General features: G+C 54.3%; 2 protein-coding genes and 1 long non-coding RNA gene across 32 annotated transcripts in view; 1 reads left to right on the top strand and 2 right to left on the bottom strand.

The window, feature by feature from the left end:
- Positions 1 to 16,909, top strand: part of MAP4 (microtubule associated protein 4) — a 170,876-nt gene extending 153,967 nt beyond the window's left edge. For 8 of the 24 annotated variants that reach the window (XM_059939495.1, XM_059939500.1, XM_059939506.1 and 5 more), the window contains 9 exons: positions 2,156 to 2,360; positions 2,934 to 2,993; positions 3,114 to 3,406; positions 4,862 to 4,975; positions 6,773 to 6,865; positions 10,699 to 10,780; positions 12,261 to 12,373; positions 14,288 to 14,477; positions 14,602 to 16,909. In XM_059939495.1, the coding sequence (XP_059795478.1) occupies positions 2,156 to 2,360; positions 2,934 to 2,993; positions 3,114 to 3,406; positions 4,862 to 4,975; positions 6,773 to 6,865; positions 10,699 to 10,780; positions 12,261 to 12,373; positions 14,288 to 14,477; positions 14,602 to 14,609 (1,158 nt within the window). In that variant the 3' untranslated portion in view covers positions 14,610 to 16,909. Of the gene's footprint in view, positions 1 to 2,155; positions 2,361 to 2,933; positions 2,994 to 3,113; positions 3,407 to 4,861; positions 4,976 to 6,772; positions 6,866 to 10,698; positions 10,781 to 12,260; positions 12,374 to 14,287; positions 14,516 to 14,601 lie in introns of those variants that run through there. The other 16 variants (XM_059939507.1, XM_059939497.1, XM_059939513.1 and 13 more) reach the window with 9 other exon arrangements.
- On the bottom strand, positions 9,168 to 13,055 carry LOC132374965 (uncharacterized). 2 transcript variants are annotated; one of them, XR_009505852.1, is made up of 3 exons: positions 12,944 to 13,055; positions 11,960 to 12,769; positions 9,168 to 9,398 (listed from the first exon to the last, which is right to left on the bottom strand). It is a non-coding gene; the product is annotated as an uncharacterized LOC132374965 (long non-coding RNA). The 2 variants fall into 2 exon arrangements; XR_009505851.1 differs by lacking the exon at positions 9,168 to 9,398 and having other exon boundaries at positions 9,500 to 12,769.
- Positions 16,910 to 17,347: 438 nt separating the features above from the next.
- DHX30 (DExH-box helicase 30) overlaps positions 17,348 to 18,943 on the bottom strand; it is a 31,065-nt gene continuing 29,469 nt past the window's right edge. For all 6 annotated transcript variants that reach the window (XM_059939517.1, XM_059939522.1, XM_059939520.1 and 3 more), the window contains 6 exons: positions 18,746 to 18,939; positions 18,465 to 18,624; positions 18,193 to 18,350; positions 17,997 to 18,100; positions 17,780 to 17,919; positions 17,348 to 17,674 (listed from right to left, as the gene is read on the bottom strand). In XM_059939517.1, coding sequence (XP_059795500.1) covers positions 17,421 to 17,674; positions 17,780 to 17,919; positions 17,997 to 18,100; positions 18,193 to 18,350; positions 18,465 to 18,624; positions 18,746 to 18,939 — 1,010 coding nt within the window. In that variant the 3' untranslated portion in view covers positions 17,348 to 17,420. The remainder of the gene's footprint in view (positions 17,675 to 17,779; positions 17,920 to 17,996; positions 18,101 to 18,192; positions 18,351 to 18,464; positions 18,625 to 18,745; positions 18,940 to 18,943) is intronic.

The raw sequence follows: 18,943 nt of genomic DNA, 5'->3' as shown, positions 1-18,943 counted from the left end.
AACTTGGGTCTAACTCCAACGCTGGTGCGCAGGGCCTCTATCAACACTCTTGTTTCCTGTCTTTTTGCCATGCAGCTGTTAGACAGCATCTTGAGATACTGCTGACCTGAAGAGGTGATGTGCCTCATAATGATTACTGTTGTTTATCTTTTAGATAAGAAACAGATGGAAACATTTTGAGAGATGGATAAAAACTAAAGCCTAATGAAATTTGTTTTTTTCCTTATTTGGTAGAAAGATTTATAGGAGCAAACAAAGGGGAAAAAACTATTCAGAAAAAACAAGATCTGTGATTCTGGCAGAGGAGAAAATATAATTGAGAAAACAGGAGAGTGACTCCAACTCTGAGAGCAGGCTGGTTCTGCAGCCTGCTGAGGCCAAAAGCCTGACGTCTAAAGAACATCACGTCCTTTAGAGATTTCTATCTCAAGCAACTTTTTTCTAACTTATTTTATTATTATTACTCTTACTAGCAAAATATAAGACCCCACCCGATTATTCTGACTCACAGTATTGAAAATTTGAAGGAGACCCCAGAGAGCATCTGGTTTAATCTTTACATTTTAGAGCAAACAGAGCAGGAGTCCCTCTGCACAGACTCCCATGTCATGCTCGAGACAGAGCTGGTAGCTGGACCTTCCCCTGGTTCCAACCTTAGGGTTCTTTACACCATGCTTGGGCCCTTCATTTGTAGGAATGGTCATTACCCTGCATTTGCAGGGTTAGATTTTATTTAAATGGCTGCCAGCCCTTAATTTCTGAGATCCTCCTTAGCTGATTTTCCATTTAAGCAATATCCTGCTTGTCTCCACCAACATATTACCCTCTGTGTGGCCATTTCTCTTGGAGTACAAGAGCTGGATCCCCTTTGTCTGTGGTTTGGCTTACTGTCTTGAGTAACATGGTATATTTGCTTATCAAAACAGTCTGTTCATTGCCTATTCCTGTAGAAACCAGGCTGTATTGATTCCTTCCCTTCCTTGATAGTGACTGCATGCCCAGCCTCCATGGAAGAGGAGCTAGAGTGACCCAGATGGCCTGTGTCTGCACTTGAGAGGCTTTTCCCTTTTGCTTTCAGTCAGAGCTGTGGCATCGGCCTGCTCATTCCCTCTGTTGGTCAGGCCTGCACCCTCCACTGCCCCTTCTCATTGTCCCTGTGCTCTTACAGAATCCTCATCCTCCCGTCCCTAACGTCACTTATTATCAAAGCTGGTCCGTAGCGATCCTTTGTTCCAGCCTCCTTTGTCCAGATGAGGAAATAAAGCCCAGAGAGGCTCAGTGATTTGCCCAAGATCACACTGTGAGTTGGGGGCCTGCCTGGGGCTGGAGCTTAGACCTGACTGATTTGGCCAATGCAGTTTCCAGCTACAGCTGCATCCTGTTCAGAATTCACTGGGTGCATCTTAGCCAAAAGAATGGCTGAATTTGGGCTTCCTTGGTGGCGCAGTGGTTGAGAATCCGCCTGCCAATGCAGGGGACACGGGTTCGAACCCTGGTCTGGGAGGATCCCACATGTCGCGGAGCAACTGGGCCCGTGAGCCACAACCACTGAGCCTGCGCGTCTGGAGCCTGTGCTCCGCAACAAGAGAGGCCGCGGCAGTGAGAGGCCTGCGCACCGCGATGAAGAGTGGCCCCCGCTCTCTGCAACTGGAGAAAGCCCTCGCACAGAAACGAAGACCCAACACAGCCATAAATAAAAAAAAAAAATAATAATAATAATTAAACTCTCTCCTCAAAAAAAAAAAAGAATGGCTGAATTTGACTGAACATTTTAAATTTTTTGTTTTGTTTATGTATTTGTCTGATCTCTGGTCAAATATTAATACCTTAAATACATAAGTATTTAATGCAGTGGATCCTGAGGCAGACGTAGTTTGTGGTGTGGTATATTTTCAGGGCTGTTCATTCTCACTGGTTCAGGTTGGATTGAGGTGGTTTGACTCCCTGTTTCCTGATCCCCGATTACATGGCACCCTACGTGGCCATTTCCCATGTTGTGTGGACTTTGATCGTATAGCCACATACATTTCCTATCAGTGGGTGCCAAACCCACAGTACCCCTGCTTTCTGGCATAAGCGTATATGGAACCATCCTTTGGCATGAATTCCTCGGCCTATTGCTGACCTGCAGCTCTTATTCCCACTTTCCTATTAGCAGCCTGTTGCAGAGGCAAAGATTCCTGAGAAGCGGGCCTCACCATCCAAGCCAGCCTCACCATCCAAGCTGGCTTCTGCCCTGGCCGGTAGGCCTGGCTCCAAGAGCACCCAGACTGTTTCAAAAGCCACAGCAGCTGCCACTCTTGCCTCAGCTGGGCCAAGCAGTAGGAGCCCCTCTACACCCCTACCCAAGAGGCCCACTGGTGAGTACTGCGCTTCCCTCCCATGGGAACCAGTGGGGAGGAGGGTGGGGCCTTGGCTTTTTGCCCCAGCCATAGCGCCAGCCAGCATCACAGACAGCTGTGCAGACCTGCTTGTGCACCAGCCCTTAATGAGGTCCATTGAAAAGTGGTAGTCTCGATCCCCATGTGAGGTTAGTAGATATGTGCATCCAGAAAAATCCTGAGTGAAGGGGATTCTCATGAATTCCAAGGTAGAATTTACTATTCCTTTCTTAGTAACTCCACAGCACCCAGCACGTTGTGTTCATGGACTTTGATGATAAGAAATAGGCCATTCAAAGAAAGGCCACGTAGAAGGAAGGCATTGTCAAGACTGTAGAAAAGAGTAAGACACAGTGCTTGGCCTTGGACGCTCCATCAGGGCGTGGTCTTTACTTGGCTGTCTGATTTACTAGTTTGTTCTCAGATACTAGCACAGCCCCTGGCTCAAACAGGTTAGTAATTGTTGAATGAATGCATGAATCTCAGTTTTGGATGAGCCATTCAGTAGGTTATTTTGTTAAACGTGATGTTAAAAAGTATACGTTTGTGCAGCAGTCAAGACTGAGGGGAAACCTGCAGACATCAAGAAGATGGCTACGAAGTCTGCACCAGGTAAGACCCCATCCCCCGCTTCATGGATCCCAGATTTAAACCCCCACCTCTTCCATGGCTTTAAGGCTCCCTTTGCTTTCTCCCCTGCACACCTGTTATCTCTCACTCCCACCTTTGCAGCTGACGTGAGTCGCCCAAAGAGCACCTCCACCAGTTCCGTGAAGAAAAGCGCCGCCGTCCCTGGGGCGGCACCCCCAGCAGGGGTGACTCCCAGCCGCGTGAAGCCCACAGCCACGCCTCCCCGGCCCTCTGGGACTCCTTCCGTGGACAAGAAGCTCACGTCAGCCAAGCCCAGCTCCTCTGCCCCAAGGCTGGGCCGCGTGGCTACCAATGCTTCTGCCCCTGATCTGAAGAATGTCCGTTCCAAGGTTGGCTCCACGGAAAACATCAAGCATCAGCCTGGAGGAGGCCGGGTGAGTCCAGGGAGCTTGGGGTCCTCGGCATGCTGGCCCCTGCTTCTTCCCCTGCCACATCTAAGCACTGTTCCCAGGCATGTCCTTGCATCGGCCCAAGGGGCCCACCATGCAGGGAGCAGTCAGGACGTTGGATTCAGTGTCAGGGAATTTCATCCTGGGCTCCGCCTCCCAGCAGCAGCAAGCAGGTGGCTCTGAGCTTTCTCTTTTCCTCACCTGTTCTGCATTTTGGGGTTTAGGCTTACATTTTTGGAGGCAAAAGGGTTCTGCTTTACAAGTCAAACAGAGGAGGACTCTGAGCCTTGAACAGGTGAGAGACACTGGGCGGGAACCTGGTTGGTTCTGTTTCTTACCCCTGCACTGTGAACAGCAGGATAGGCAAAAGATGGACCGCCTCTTTGTTCCTGAAGCTGTGTCTTGGGTGGAGAGTCTGTCTGAACGAGGACTAGTGTCCTCTTGTGACCAGGGTGACTTGCTGCGAGCCCCTGGCTTTCCTAAACAAAGGACCATGATAGAGTGTTGAGATGGAGAAGCATGGCTGGCCACAGCGCTTCACTTTAAGGACTTTCTGGGTGCATCCACCCCAGAATTATTTGTTAACTATTAGCAACCACGGGGATTTTATGTGTGAAAAGGTGGTGGCAAAAGTCCAAGTTCAAAGTCCCAGGAGCAGCAACCTTCTCACCTCCTGCCTCATTCTCTAGCACTTAAACCACCACCACTGGCGTGCGCCTCCCCCTCGCCCACCCGCCACTCATGATAGGATACTTAAGTTGCTTCAATCCAGAGCTGCTAAAAAATTGAAGAGGGTCCAAAATGAAGCAGAATCCTGGTGCTGATGGAAAACTGGGATAAGGGCCCAAGAGTTGCTTTTGACAAGAGATTATGGCTCTAACATACCCAGCCAGGCATCTGGGGCTGTGGTGCTGATGGCCTGCCCGTTCCCCACCCCTGCCCGTGCTCTTCTTATGTTTTCATGGTGCAAAAGTGGCAGGAGGTCTTGGTGGAGAGTTGAGTAACTCAGTCTGGTGATGAAAGTATTTTCTGTTCCAACGTACCCGAGGGTGTGACACTTCCCATCATCAGTAGTGGCTCCCTGTGACCATGGCAGCTTGCTTGGGGCATATCAGAACATGGGGCATGGGGGTGGGACATTGTGATTTGAAAACCCCAGTACACACTCAGAAGAGAATCGCTTATTTAGCCTCCTTCTTGCCTCTTCTTCACGAATGGTGTCTTGATCTCTTCCTCGTGTCTCAAGTCTGGTCTGTAGCCCCTCTCCCTCCAGCTTGGTCTGCCCTGGCAAATCGGTGGTTTTTTTCTAGGAGCAAGGGTGACCTGCTTCTGCATGGTGGCCTGGCCTGGATGCGAGTCCCCTTCAGCCTTCTTCCCTTCTTAGTATCTGGGCTCTTGTCCTCTTGGTTTGAAATTTGCCCTCCCTTTATCTCCATCCAGGCCAAAGTAGAGAAAAAAACAGAGGCAGCTGCTCCAGCTCGAAAGCCTGAACCTAACGCAGTCACTAAAGCAGCCGGCCCAATTGGCAGTGCACAGAAACCGCCTGCTGGGAAAGTGAGTTTTATTTAGACTTTTACCTCTTGAAGGTAAAAGATGGTCAACTGTTTCTTCCAGCCTCAGTCACTTTCCCTTCTATTGCACTTTTTTCCTGTCCTTAACTAGTTTCTACTTCTCCCCGTGTTCCTTCCTCTGTGTTTGATGACTCAGGCATCAGAAAATATTCTCTATTAACCTGAAAGTTAACAGAGGTAGGAGCCCACTAGCCCTTTAGGGAATATTTATTTAGCTGGATAAAATGGATCCAAACACTTTCAGTCACTTCCTTCACTCTGACCTTGATCTGAAACACACCCATTATGTACACAAACACAGAGTACCCAGCTTCTTCCTCAGTAAGACATAGCACTGGTAACCTTCCAGCAATAGGAACCCTGCAGCCCCTGTGCTTCAAGTTCAGCTGAAGGCCCCTCTCAACACCTCTGGGTGTGGAGATAGCTTCATTTGTCCTGGTTCTCCAAGGACCTCTGTACTGAAAGTTAGGATGCTGATTCCCAGCGAAAACCCACTCAGCAAAGGGATTGCACTGTCACCTGGATGCAGCGGGGAAATGCTAGGTTCTTTCCCCTTGTCTCCACACCTGGAGCCAGGGCCCTCCTCTTGCCCTGGGAACCTTCTGTCCTTATCTGTGGCAGGTAGGTGGCCAGGGCAAGGACTTTGTATGGTTGGCAGGTGGGGAAGGCTGCGCCATGGTTCTTGGGAGCTTCTAGAGGTCCTGTAGGTCTCTGGTTCATTAGGAAAGTGGTTTGCTCACCAGTTACTCATCACTGATGTTGTAAAGAAGGCAAGAAACAGTTGGAGTTTCTCAGGGTAGATTTCTCTACTCTGGGGAGAACTCTTCAGTTTGGGGGCTACATCATTTGTGAGGTGCTCTAAGAAAAGGAAGGAAGGATGCTGGCAACTATTCCTTCTTGAGAAGGCTCAAAAAGAATTCTTTGTCCCAGATCTTGGATCCTGAGCCTTTGTGTTGCTCCGTTCCAGGGGGAGCCGTTTATATACAACACACTGTGCAGGTGCCCCCCCAGATTGTGCCTCACTGCAGCCCTGCCCAGAGCCTAGTCTCTTTACACATGAAACAGGGCACAGGATTGGACATCTGGAGGATTGTGGAAGGGGTTTTACCCTGGAATCAAAAAGAAGACTAGACTTAAACCTCAATTGCACTGTGCTTTCTTGAGTCCTGAGACAAGTGGGCTCTGTGTGGAAGTGTGGCTTCGGCCTGTGCCCCCTGGTGCCCAGGGTTCTGCATAGCAGGTCCAGCGGCCTCTGGTCCCTTCCTTCCCATCAGCGTCAGATCTGGGCCATGAGCCAGCGGCCCCGGGCTTCTCCACGCAGCCTTTTCTTCCTAGAGCAGGTCTGGCTGCAGCGATTCCAGGCCCCAGATTTAAGGGAAGTGCCATCCTTGGGTGAGGATGTGTCCGGATGAGCAGGACCCTTGCAGAGAGGAGCGTCGGGGAGAGAGCAGGCGGGGGTGGGCCGTGGCCGAGTGGACATTGGGGCCACTGCTGTCTGCACCCTGTGAACTGCAGCCGGCCCCCAGGAGCAGTGAGGATGACCATGTAGCGCTCTGGCGACATCTTCTGTCCTTGTGTTGTTTGTTCGTGTTTTCCCTCCCTTTCCTGCTCCTTCCAGTTCCTTGGCCTGTGCTTTTCCACAGCTGTTCTGCTGAAGGTGGGGTTTTAACAGCACTCCCTGCCGCTCATCGTGGTCACGTGTGGACTCACTGCCTGCCCCGTGTCGGTTCTAACCAGCCCTCTCCCTTTGTGTTGTTTTTTCTGTTCTCTAACACTCCAGGTCCAGATAGTCTCCAAAAAAGTGAGCTACAGCCATATTCAGTCCAAGTGTGGTTCCAAGGACAATATTAAGCATGTCCCTGGAGGTGGTAATGTAAGTATGCGCTCGGGGCCGCTGGCGTCTGAGGCACCCTGGAGAGAGGGCCGCCCCGCGCTGGTGGGCGAGCGGAGTCGGGGGGGACCCCGATGCTCAAATGTGTTCAGACTGAGTGTTTCTGGTGAGCCCTAAACGACAGCTGGGTGACACCCACTTAGCATCTTTTGCCCCTGTGGGTGGGAGGCCTTAGGGGTTCAGAGACCTGGTCTGAGGGACGTAGTCTGTCTCGAGTCCGCTCTTGGGGATGCAGTGGTCCTGACCTGGAGACAGATGTCCGGACTTCTCCAGAGCCCATCCTCGAGCCCTTGCTGTTGTAGAGCAGGGCGTTTGTGTTCCACATGCGCCCCCGCCTCCTGTGCCCTCACTTCATCTCTGTGACTCTGCTCTTTCTCCTCTGCTCTCCCTGCTTCCTTCCCCCGCTTTTCCTTCTGCTCTCCTTCCCCCACTGTTTCCCTTTTCCAACCCCTTCCTCCTCCTATTTCCTTTTCTTTTTGGCTCTTTCCCTCTCCCATCCAGACATCCTGTTTATCATGCTGCTACTCTGTGCCACCCTTTAGATCTGTGTTGGGGACACAGGTGACTGGAGCTCATAGGGAGGTCCTGGTCTAGGGAGAGACCGGGTAGATCACCATTGTCATCTGGCATGTGGAGAACACACTTGCATTTTCCACGTCCCTGTGACAGAGCCCTGCCCTCACCGCCTCTCCCCTCGCTTCTCTCCCACCCCAAGAGGGAGAGAGCTGCCCTGTCCTGGTCTCCCTTGGGTTCATTCAGTTCCTTCTCCTCTCTTTCCTGACCTGGATTAAGTCCCGCTCTGCTTACCTTCTTCATTTTTAGGCTCTGTCCCCCTGCCCCCTCGGTGGTCATGTCATCCTGCCCATGGCTTACAGAGGGCTCGACCCTGCAGTTCTGCTGTGAGGGTGCAAACATAGAACACCTCTTTCTTCCCCCCGCACAACTCCCCTACTGCACGTCCTTCCTGGTCATCTCCCCACCACTGGCTCTTCCTGGCGTGGGTAGAAACTGCATCCTTGGCACTTGGGTGGCCGGTTCTTGGCCATCGTGGAAGTTGGCCAGAGATCAGCCATCCCAGTGTGGGAAGGCAGAGGTGGGTGAAGCTTTTAAAGGCAGTGTCTGGTTAAGGTGAGAAAGATCCAACCCGTGAAGGGTGCAGGTAGGCACCGGCCCTAGCTTTTCCTCTCAGGCTTTGGCCTAGATGCAAACAGAAGGTGAACAGGGATTCTGAGGGAATTGGGTTGTGTGCGTGTGTGTGTGTGTGTGTCACAGAAATGCATTTATATATGTTGTGTGGTGTATGTCAGAGCTCTGAAAATAAGTCCTCGTTTATCTGTCACCTAGTATGGTCTTCCCACACTGCCTACACATGACTTCAAACAAGATTTTTTTGGCGAGGGAATGTACTTTTTAAAAGAGTTTTCATTTTAGGAGGTTTCCTTAAACATCAGAGCATTAGGAAAATGCCTGTGACAGTGTTTCCAGGTGGGAAGATGAGGGTAAACAGCCTGGACTAAGGCGCTGTCGTGGCTTCCATCAGCCCCTCCATAAAGCCACCATAAATATACCTGCATGTAAGAAGGGTGGCTGCCAGCTGTACGCGTCTAACCCCATTCCCCCACAGGGCCCGCCTTCCCCCCAGAGAGAAACTCTGGGGTTACCACAGGGATTAGTGGCTTGGAACAGGATCCTGGTCAGTACTCCCCACATGTCCCCACGTACACATAAACATGCCTCTTGTTGAGAACTGAGAGGCCGTCGGGGGAGAACATAGCAGCTACTTCTGTGGCTGATCCCAGTTTAAATGTTGCAGCAGTTTTAGTTCCATTTCACCCTTGCAAGGAGGGGTGTGCATGCTAATGGGTTCTGAGACCTGTTCGCAGTGTCACTTCAGTAGCAGTATTGACACCTGCAGTGGCCTGCAGGCCAGGGGCAGATCACGTGAGCACACGGCTGGAGCGAGGTGCAGGAATGCCGGGTTGGTGGTGAACAGGCTGGTGCTGGCTGCCGGGCGTCACTGCGGGTGACTTTGGGCCCAGCACGAGAAACACACTTCCTAGGCCAGAGCAGCAGCACGTGGCTCCCTGAAGTCGAAGCCATCAGTGGAGGCCAGTGGCTAGGGGAGCGGGTGGGGGGATCTTTTGGAAGCAGATTGTGGCTCCTCTATGTACCAGCCTGGGAAGGCAGAGCCTTGTCTCAGAGGCTTTGTTAACTCAGTGAGATGCAATTAAGCTTTTTAAAACTTTTTTATAGATATAAAAATTTATTTATTTATTTTTGGCTGCGTTGGGTCTTCGTTGCTGTGTGCGGGCTTTCTCTAGTTGCGGCGAGAGGGGGCTACTCTTCGTTGTGGTGCGTGGGCTCTAGGCCACGCAGGCTTCAGTAGTTGTGGCACGCGGGCTTCAGTAGTTGTGGCTCGCGGGCTCTAGAGCACAGGCTCAGTAGTTGTGGTGCACGGGCTTACTTGCTCCGCGGCATGTGGGATCTTCTGGCCCAGGGCTTGAACCCGTGTCCCCTGCATTGACAGGCAGATTCTTAACCACTGCGCCACGAGGGAAGTCCCTAAAACTTTTAATTATAGAAATTTTCAAACATATAGAAAAGTAGAAGAAATGGTAATGTTAACTGGATGTACTTTTTTACCCAGCTTCATTTATTATCTTTGTGGCCAGTCTTATCTATAAATGCCCACCCCAGTTATTTTGAAGCCAGTTCTAGTTATATCTTTCATCTGCAAATATTCCAGTATGTAACTTTAAAAGATAAGAACTCTAATATACATATGTATATAATATAAAATCCCATAGCATGTTAAACAGGTTTGCTTAATCAGGAAACAAGTAAGGTCCGTAAGTTGTGATTGGTTGATTTGCATCTTATAATCTTAGGTTTCTCTTACTCTACAAGTTCCCTGTTCATTTTTTCTTTTTTCACGGTAATATTTTTCAAGAGTAAACTGAGTGGTTTGTCCTAGAATTTGGATTCTGCTGAGGATGTCCCCATGGTTTCACTTAACATATTCATTAGTTCCACAGTTTTCTTTAGATTGATTCAGACTCGATTTTTTTCCCCACATTTTTGCAAGACTTTCATAGGCAGTGGTGGTGTTTCTGTCAGGAAACGTAATGTCTCACCCTTCTCGTCGTCTCGCTCCTCGTGATGCTGGCGGCTGTTGATGCCCAAAACCATGAGTTCAGTGAAGGTGCACTGTGGTGAGACTCTAATTCTCCTGTCCCTTCTTCATTTATTGGCTGGAATACACCTATACAGCGAAACTTCCCCTCATCAGCTATTCTTTTTTTGGGGACTAGGTTCAGCTGTGGCTCACTGTCAACAGATGTGTGGGCTCCACAGCCTGGCAAGAGCCCAGCCGTGGCGAGTGACCTCTGTTGACTCCTCACAGGTCATCTCAGGCATGGCGCAAGATGAGCCTGTCACCTTTGCCGAGGCCACGTGGTGGCTTTAGCAGCTGCCAGATCTGTGGCTGGGAAAAGTGCATTTCCCCATGCTCCTGTTTAGGGAGAATTGCAGCCTTGTTGGAAAGATGAGCCAGAGTAGAGGCTGCTGTTTTGATGGTAGTAGGTGCGCTATAGATGATGATTGAGCACATGAAGCGATTAGCGTAGAGCTGATGCTGAGGTCCTTTCAAGAGATGGTATGAAGAAGAGATGGAGTGAGGTTAGAGCCAGGGAAGGCTTTGGAGAAGGCGGCCTCTGAGCTCAGGTTTGGAGACTATAAAGAGAGCATGGGTTTGGACCTGGCAATATACACTCTCTCTCTGAGGCAGTCATTTTTTTGTGTGTTTTTCTCCTCAGGTTCAGATTCAGAACAAGAAGGTGGACATCTCTAAGGTCTCCTCCAAGTGTGGGTCCAAGGCTAACATTAAGCACAAGCCTGGTGAGTGGTGCCTCCCTTGTCCCAGGTTTCACCCCTATGTTTCTGTCCTTCCATGAAGATTCCTGGAGCCACACACCCAGGGCACAGCAGTAGAAACAACGTAGTCCTCAGTCCCTGTCAGGGAGGGGGGATTCTGGGCACTAACCTTTTAGTTGGAGGAGGAACAGTGTGTAAGGGCTGCCATTTGCACCAGCAGCGTCTTGAGGACCTGCCGTGTTCACGGCACTGTTGACCTAGGCCTAGGGGAAAGGTGCGCTATGGGCTAAGAACCCTTCTTGGCCTCCCAGGCAAGCGTTCAGGAGCTGGTGCTGAAGGAGCTCTGGAGAGTGGTGGCCGGGCCTTGCCTGTCAGACTCAGGAGCAAAGGGTATACCCGAGCAGTGAAGCATCCACCAGCAGCTCCAGCAGGAGATAGGGAGCCATTCAATAATGCCACCTCGGCCTGCCCATGTGGATCTTGCCATTACAGCAATGCAGACTCTCCTGCCAGCAGCACAGGTGGCCTGGCGCCCCCGCGGAGGCCTCTGAGCTGCTGGCAATGTTGTCTGAGCAGGGCCTGCGTTCTTGCCTCGGCTGTACCCTAAGAGCCTCGTGTGTCCTGGACCCTGGGTCGGCAGCAGATTTGGGGCAGGGCCGTATCTGTAGCGGCAGGCACACTGGCTGACAGGTCTGGTGTCTCAGAGATCAGTCGCCACGGGCCAGTTAAGGTGAAGGCAAAGAAAACTCCCTTCCCTCTCAGCAAAAAGTGTCATCCATTTTAGAAGGTGTTCTGTTTAAAAGGATCAAAACACTTTGGCCCTTAACTAACCTTCATTTTTCCTTCTATCTGGAAAATCCACTCTTGTGAGATAACCTCCTTCCCTAGTGACACTGAGTGACTTGAGGTCCAGTTTTTGCAAGGGGCCAGAAATCCAGTGGGTAGGATACCTGGAGGATTTGACAGGAAGCTAGGTGTTGAGGTTGGTGATATGAGCAAAGAGGAGATGGGAGAATGAAGAAGGGCTCAAGGGAAAGCCAAGCTGAGGGGCCAGGTGGCCAGTGACAGTGCTCTGGCCCTTGATCCCGTGGCCACACTCTGGCTGAGCTGTGAGCGTTGCCTGTGTACTGACTGCCTCCCCTCTGCTCCCGCCTCTTGCCTTCCCTTCTTTTCATGGCAGTGAGATTCAGTTAAACTGCTCACCTAGACCATACTCCATCCTGTGAGTCACTGGCTCACTGGTGACTTTGGGCAAGTCACTCCTCTCCTCCAGTATCAGTGCTGGCAGCTGGAAAACCAGGATTCCAGGATCCTGACCCTGACCAACAGGGTGTTTATGAGGTTGAAAGCATGTGTTCACTGTGCCTCTTCCTTTGTCCTCAGAGCAGGTCACGTTTTCCCCATTTCTATACTGGGCACATCCCAGTCCTTGGCCAGCCTCCTGGCTTTGCCTGTAGGGGTATTTCTCTGTCACGCATAGTGACCCATTTATGTTTGGTTCCAGGTGGAGGAGATGTCAAGATCGAAAGTCAGAAGCTGAACTTCAAGGAGAAGGCCCAGGCGAAGGTGGGATCCCTTGATAACGTGGGCCACCTGCCCGCAGGAGGCGCCGTGAAGGTAGTGAGTGGGTCCTGGCGGGGACACAGCTGGGGGGTGGGGTTGTGCGGCTGGAGTCTGGGTCCCAGCAGGTGGGCACCTGTCACCGCCCCTCAGTCTCTTCAGGGGTCATGTTTCACCCACACCATTGCTGTTTCCATCATCTGTCATCAGTCCTGAGCAAGGCAGGAGAGGTGAAGAGGCCCCAGCCCGGTCCCCTCTCACCTGTCCAGCTGGAGACGGAACGTTCTCCTGAGAGCCACGGCCTGCCTTTTTGAGCCCGTCTCAGCCATGTTCAGAGGGACAGGGCTGGAGTGCAGGTCCCCACAAGGCCGGGGTCTGTGTGGTACAGTTCTCGCAGCACCTCCTGAGACGGGAGTGTTCGGTACCTGCTCTGTGTCAGGCTCTGTTCCGGTCCTGGGAGCGGGATGGCGCATTTTTAGCTGCCCGTGATGGCAGGCCCGGCACCCACCCGCTCTGGAGGCCTGCGCGGCCGGGCTCTGGAGAGCACTCGGGCGGCGGGCTTCCCATCCTGGTTGGGCCTCTCCTCCCTTCCCTCCCTCTCGTCCCTTCGCACTCCTTCCACAGTACCGTGAGACCTTTTGTCTGCCAAGATGCTGTCTGTCCTTTGTTCCGTGTCATTGGGTAGCGGGGCCGTGGGGGCAGCGCCTTGCCGGCTTCCAGGCCTGAGGGCGGCTGCAGCTGCTCAGGGAAGGGTGGGCGAGGGAGAGGGGACGTGAGCAGCGCTGCGGGCCTTCCCCCTGCATCTGACCGCGCAGCGCGGCTCCATCCCAGCCCGCACTTTGTCCCACCCCCCTCAGTGCTCTGTTCAAGCCCAGACTAGCTCCCTCTGTCGCAGCCTCTCAGGACGTGCTCCACACCTTGTGAGGGGCCATTCTCTGGTCAGCACCCCCCGGGCACTAACTTGGGTGTAGTCACTTGTCCCAGGCCACACGACAGGCGCACGCAGACCAGGGCTCACGCCTGGGCCTTTCTGACTGCAAGTCTTTTCTTTACTCACATCACCTCCCTTTCTTATCACTTCTGGAACTATTTTTCTAACACAGAGGCCTGTTTCTTTCACTGCTCGGATTTCTCCTGTTGTCGCCTTTGGGCGTTCCCAGCACAGGCGTGCCAGCTCGCCAGTGCCTCCCAGCAGCCCTCCCTCTTGTGCTCTGGACTCACACTGGGTGTCCACGGCCGCCTCAAGGCCTTCCTCGCCAGGCCCCCACAGTCTCCCTCACACCTCCTTGGACACCTTCTTCCCTCCTCTGTGTCCCCAGGCCCCAGAAAGGTGCCCAGCACAGAGGAGGCCTGTGTCAGGGGTGCATGAATGATGGATACACGGGCAGGGCTGCCCCAGGAATGGCCGAGAAAGCCTCTCCGAACACTCGCACGTGCAGGGAGTGCCCCGGGGTCCCTTAGGTCTGAGGTGGCGGCCTGCACCCCTCGGGAACTGGTTCAAGCTCCCGGAGCTCCCTAGCCCTAGTGGCTCCAGACCCACAATTTGAGATCGTTCCTTAGCTTGTTTGCTAACAATCTGCTGTCCTAAGTGTTTTGATCTGGCATCAGCCTTGTTGAGAAGCCAGGCACCTTTCACCTCTCATGTCAGAGGCTTCACGAAGCCTTTCGTCTCCCAGAGGAGGCTCTCAGAGTGTGTCACTGGCCAGGCTGCACTGCTCTCCTGCTCCAGAGCCTGAGTTCTTACCCAGCACCCTGCCACCCAGGCCAGGAGTTGGTCTGGGGGCGGGGGCGGGGGGGCGGCAGGGGGGGCGGCGGGGGGGCACCTGGTCTAGACTCCCAGGTGACTGTACCTTGAGCCAATGGGGAGCGGCAGCAGCGGGGGTGGGGACTGTGTGTGAAACCCACCACCATCACCATCACACGCCCTCCCCGACTGACCCTGCACTGTCTCCCCCACTGTTTCATTTGTAGACTGAGGGCGGTGGCAGCGAGGCCCCTCCGTGTCCGGGCCCCCCCGCTGGGGAGGAGCCGGCCGTCCCTGAGACAGCGCCCGAAGCTGGCGCCCCCACTTCAGCCAGTGGCCTCAGTGGCCACACCACCCTGGCAGGGGGTGGTGACCAAAGGGAGGCCCAGACCTTGGACAGCCAGATCCAGGAGACAAGTAAGTGGCTGGGCTCGGCCTAAGGGCCAGCCAGGGGCCCTGCCACTGGCTGCAGATTGAAACTCCTTTGTTTCCTGACCAGAGTGTGGCCTGAATTTTAACGAAGGAACCTTTTATTTTCCAGGCATCTAATGATGACATTCTGGTCTCGTCTTCCGTCCCCCGTGTCCCCCCCTCTTGTCTCCCCCGTCACCCTCTCCCTTCCCTCCTCCCGTGTCACTGCAGATTGAGACCTACAGGCTGACGTTCCGGGCAAACGCCAGGGCCCGCACCGACCACGGGGCCGACATTGTCTCCCGCCCCCCTCCACTTCCCTGGCGGCCCCAGCTCAGGCACCTGGGCCCCTAGCTCCCTCTCCTGGGCTGCCCTCTAGGCCCCTCCCTCCCTCCCTCCTGCCTCACTTGCCCAGGGTGGCAGCAGCCCCGTCCCCGTGCTCCCTCCATTCCTGGCCCCAGACCCAGCTCCCTGCTTGGCTCCCGTCCTCACCATTGCGCCGCTGCTCCGCGGAGAAGGTTGGGTGGAAAGTTGGGTGGGGGAGGCTAGTTTGGGACCTCCTGGGATCTGGGTGGGGGGAGCCGGAGTCCAACCTCCTCTTTGTTCGTTTGGGTTTTTTGGACCAAACCCAAGAGAAACTGACATACGCTCCCTCCTCGCTGGTCCATCTGGAGGGAAGAGTGGAAGTGGATGTCCACGTGACGGCTGGGCGCTGACTGCGCACCCTGGAGCCTGCTAAGCCACTGCCTCTTCCTTTGACCCCACAGTGGTGCCCACCTCGCAGGTGGCGCCAGGCACCTCTTGCTGCCCTCCCCCAAGTTAGTCAGGGGCAATGCTGCCTGTCCCCGCTGCTTCCCATACCTACCTAGCTGCTGTCACACTTTTTTTTTTTTTTTTTTTTTTTTTTAATAACCTGAAAACCGGTGGAGTAGTTTTGCAGGTTGAAGCCATGTCTGAATGAAAGTCGTTGGTAGGTGTTAAAGGAAACAGGGAGGGGAGATCCTGAAGCCTCCAGCTGGGAGGTGAGGCATTGGAGGCTGCCCTGTCTTGGGCAGCTCGGGGCCCTGGCCCCGGAGGTGGTGTGGGCAGGGCAGGCACAGTGGGGGGCTGTGGGCTAGAGGGCAGGCAGGGACCGCTAGGGGCTGGTCAGAGTGTGGACTGGTGGTTCTGGCATTTTGTGTGTATGCTGCTTTTCTTTTCTAACCAAGAGGCTGGTTTTGGCATCTATGTCTGTCTCATTCCCTGGGATCTGGTGGGAGACACGGTTGGGCTGGAAAGGGCCATGGAGGTCAAATTCCTCCAAGCCTGCAACCTAGGACACTCAAGCCCTCAGTTGCCAGGGAGCCCAATGTGTTCAGAACTCATGTGGATAGTGGGGAATCAAGTCTGGAAATTAAAAAAAAATAAGTACATGAGATGACCCATCCAGGCTCCCTTGCGGCCTGACTGGAGAGGGGAGAGAGGAGAGGCGAGGCCAGCCTAAGGGGTGTGTCCTGGTTAGGCCTGGTCTTGGGATGGCTGCAATGATAAGTCCCGGGAATTGTATTGACACGAAGATTCTTATTGCACTTGTATTTTTTGTATTAAAGTTTGCATGGTTTCTAATAAAGGATTAAAACGTAACAGTTTGTAGTGAAATGGCCTGGGAGTCTCCAAGGCTTCTCCTCTGGAAGAGCATTTTCTGCAGTGCAGACTTGGCCCCTCACACTCCCCACCTTCTCCTCTGGCATCCCTTGGCGCTGAGAAGGTGGGAGCTGCTGACCTAGGATCAGATTCGAAGTCCATGTAGAGGGAGGGTGTCTGGGCTGGGCAGGTGCTCTCCCTTTCTGAGGTAGCATTTTCTCCAGGGAGGTTCGACACCATCTCCCCAGCTCCCCAAGCACATACCAAGAAATTGCAGGGGTCTTGTGGAAAAAGCGCTCCCAGGGCCAGAGACTGTCCACACAGTGCTTCAACGGCGCCAGGGACATCAGGGCATCCGTGTTTTGTCTGCAAGAAAGGGTGAGATGAAACTGGGAGGACGCAGTGGGAGGTGGGGTGCCAGATGCAGTGGGGTGACAGTGCTGGGCCTAAAGGTACCTGCACCTGTGTTGATGCTGGGGTGGACAAGCTCTCGGTCGTTTTACTCCGTTGGCCAAAGGTAGGGGTGGGAGAGGTGACCCCGGCAGAGAGCACTCTAGGGGGCGCTGGAGTGATCAGTGTTCTGAAAGGTGGTTTGGTCACAGCTCCCTTGAAGGGTCCCACAAGCCAGAGAAGCTGAGAAGGCCGCCCTGACAGGTGGGACCAGAGGAGGCCGTGTGTGCTGTGTTCTATTCTGCAGCCGTTGGGGCTGGAACGTTTCTGTACTTCCCCATTTGCTTATGGCTCAGCCGTTAACCATGTCCATCTGTGATTGTTGTTGCGATTTCCAGAACAAATAAAGCTCGTATGTCCCACCACGCAGGCCCTGTCTTCTGTGTACGTCCTGGTTGTCTACGTCTTCAGCATCCGAGGCCCCCACAGCCCCCAGCTTGTCCCCTCGCATCGAGGGACTGGGGTGCAGTGTGCAGTCTGTGAATCTGTGGCTGTGACCAAAGGTTAAGGCTGCTTGTGGAACTTCTCCCTCCCCCGTTTGCCTGGGTTAGGAGGTGGCAGCCAGCCAGAGAGGATCCACGCTGCGGGCCCTGCCGCACGCGCAAGGACACTGCCTCCCACCGCGGCTGTGACAAAGACGACTAGACTGGGCCAAGCAGCACAAGCCAAGAACCGCATGAGTGGTTCAAGCTCCTGAGGGCTGGGTTCTAAGCCCCTTGCTCTCCTAAGAAAGACTTTGGGGCCCTCCCTTCTGAGCCTTCACTCTTCCTCTTGGTTTGGGGAGCCCCAGCGGATAGCGATGCTCACAAGGGATAAATAGAACTTTATTTTAAATAAACATTTGCACTCTGTACATGGCCCCAGCGGAGACGGGGCTTAGTCGTCAGCTGTCTTGCGCACGTCAAAGCTGCCACAGGGCCCGCGCAGCAGCTCTGCCAGCAGCGCAAGCAGCTGCCCGTGCTCCTCCTGCACGCAGGGCGGCAGTGCAGCCAGCTCGCTGCGCAGGCTCCGCTCCACCATGCGGCCCAGGGCCCGGCGCAGCTCCCGCAGCAGCCGCACGGTGCGTGAGTCGCCCTCCAGCCGCAGCAGGTCGCTGTCACTAAGGGAGATGGTGGCCCGGCGCCCATCATCTAGAGGAAGGGAAAGACGCGGGGAGCCCGGGTGAGTGAAGCCAGACCCCTGAGGAGACAGAGCAGCCGGAGAAGCGGTGGGGCGGGGGGTGTACAGGTACCCACCACGGATGTGGACGTCCCCGTCGGTCAGTAGCAGCACAGCTAGTGGGTGCACCTGGGAGGAGTCCCGGACAAAGACGCTGCCATTGGACTTGACAGCCATGAAATACGTCAGCCATCGGCTCCGGAGCCGTGTGGCCTCCCTAGGGAACAAAGAGCTGGGTGAGGCCCCCCTGCTCAACCACCCCAGCTGCCCTGCCCCAGCCTGACAGTCCCCCACCTGTTAATGGTCGACTTGTGCAGCAAGATGTTGCCGGATTTGGTCCTATATGTGACACTGTTGGGCTTGAATTTGCCCTGCCGGGTCACCTTGCCCTGCCTCACCTGCAAGGATGAAGGAAAAGGTGGGTGGGTTGAGCAAGGAGCTGGGATGGAAAGAGAGGTCACGGCCTGGGGCCCCCTCCCCGAGGCAGCACCTGGATGAGGTTGGGGTAGAGACCCGCCATCAGCACACCCTTCACCAGCTCCTCCTCCTCACTGTACTCGTTGCACTGGGCAGAGGCCAGGGTGCAGTCCGAGGGCTTCCCCACCAGGAAAGCCTCATAAATGTTCTCTGAGAACTGCTTGATGAGTCCTGGGGAGGCAAAGTCAGGGTGAACCTAAGGCCCCTGGTTCACAGCTCACTGTGCACCGGCCCAGTGCGAGTGGTAAGGGTGGAGGGGCTCAGGGCAGCTCGGGACCCGCTGACCGTGGATGAAGCGCAGGCTGGGCGCATAGAGCAGGTTTTCCTCCAGGTAGTTCTCACGAGAGCTGCGGTCCTGCCAGCGCAGCACCTCCTCCCAGCCGGACACAGCCCGCACGAACGCCAGGTGGTCACTGCCACTGTCGTGGCTCAACAGTGCCTTCACCTGGGAGGGGAGGAGGGTGCCAGGGTCACAGGGCAGGGACCAGAGGAAGCCACCTCGGGACCGAAGGGAGCGGAGGGCCGGAAGGGAGAGCAGAGGGCCACGCAAAGGCACTGGGTCTGACCTTGTCCACCTCCGCCCGGTTCTGCAGGCTGCTGCTGAAGGGGTCCCGGGTGAGGCAGGAAACGACCACTAGCAGCGGGTGCAGGCAACGGAAGATGGCAGCCAACACTATGGCCTTGGCCAGCCGTGGGTCAGTGGAGATGTGGGCCAGGCGCTGCCCCAGAGTGGTCAGGTACTCCCGCTGGTCCAGCACCCCTGC

Source organism: Balaenoptera ricei, chromosome 11, assembly GCF_028023285.1.
Source record: "Balaenoptera ricei isolate mBalRic1 chromosome 11, mBalRic1.hap2, whole genome shotgun sequence".
Lineage (NCBI taxonomy): Eukaryota > Metazoa > Chordata > Mammalia > Artiodactyla > Balaenopteridae > Balaenoptera > Balaenoptera ricei.
Note: the sequence above shows the minus strand (reverse complement) of the source record. Positions and strands in the feature narration are given on the sequence as shown.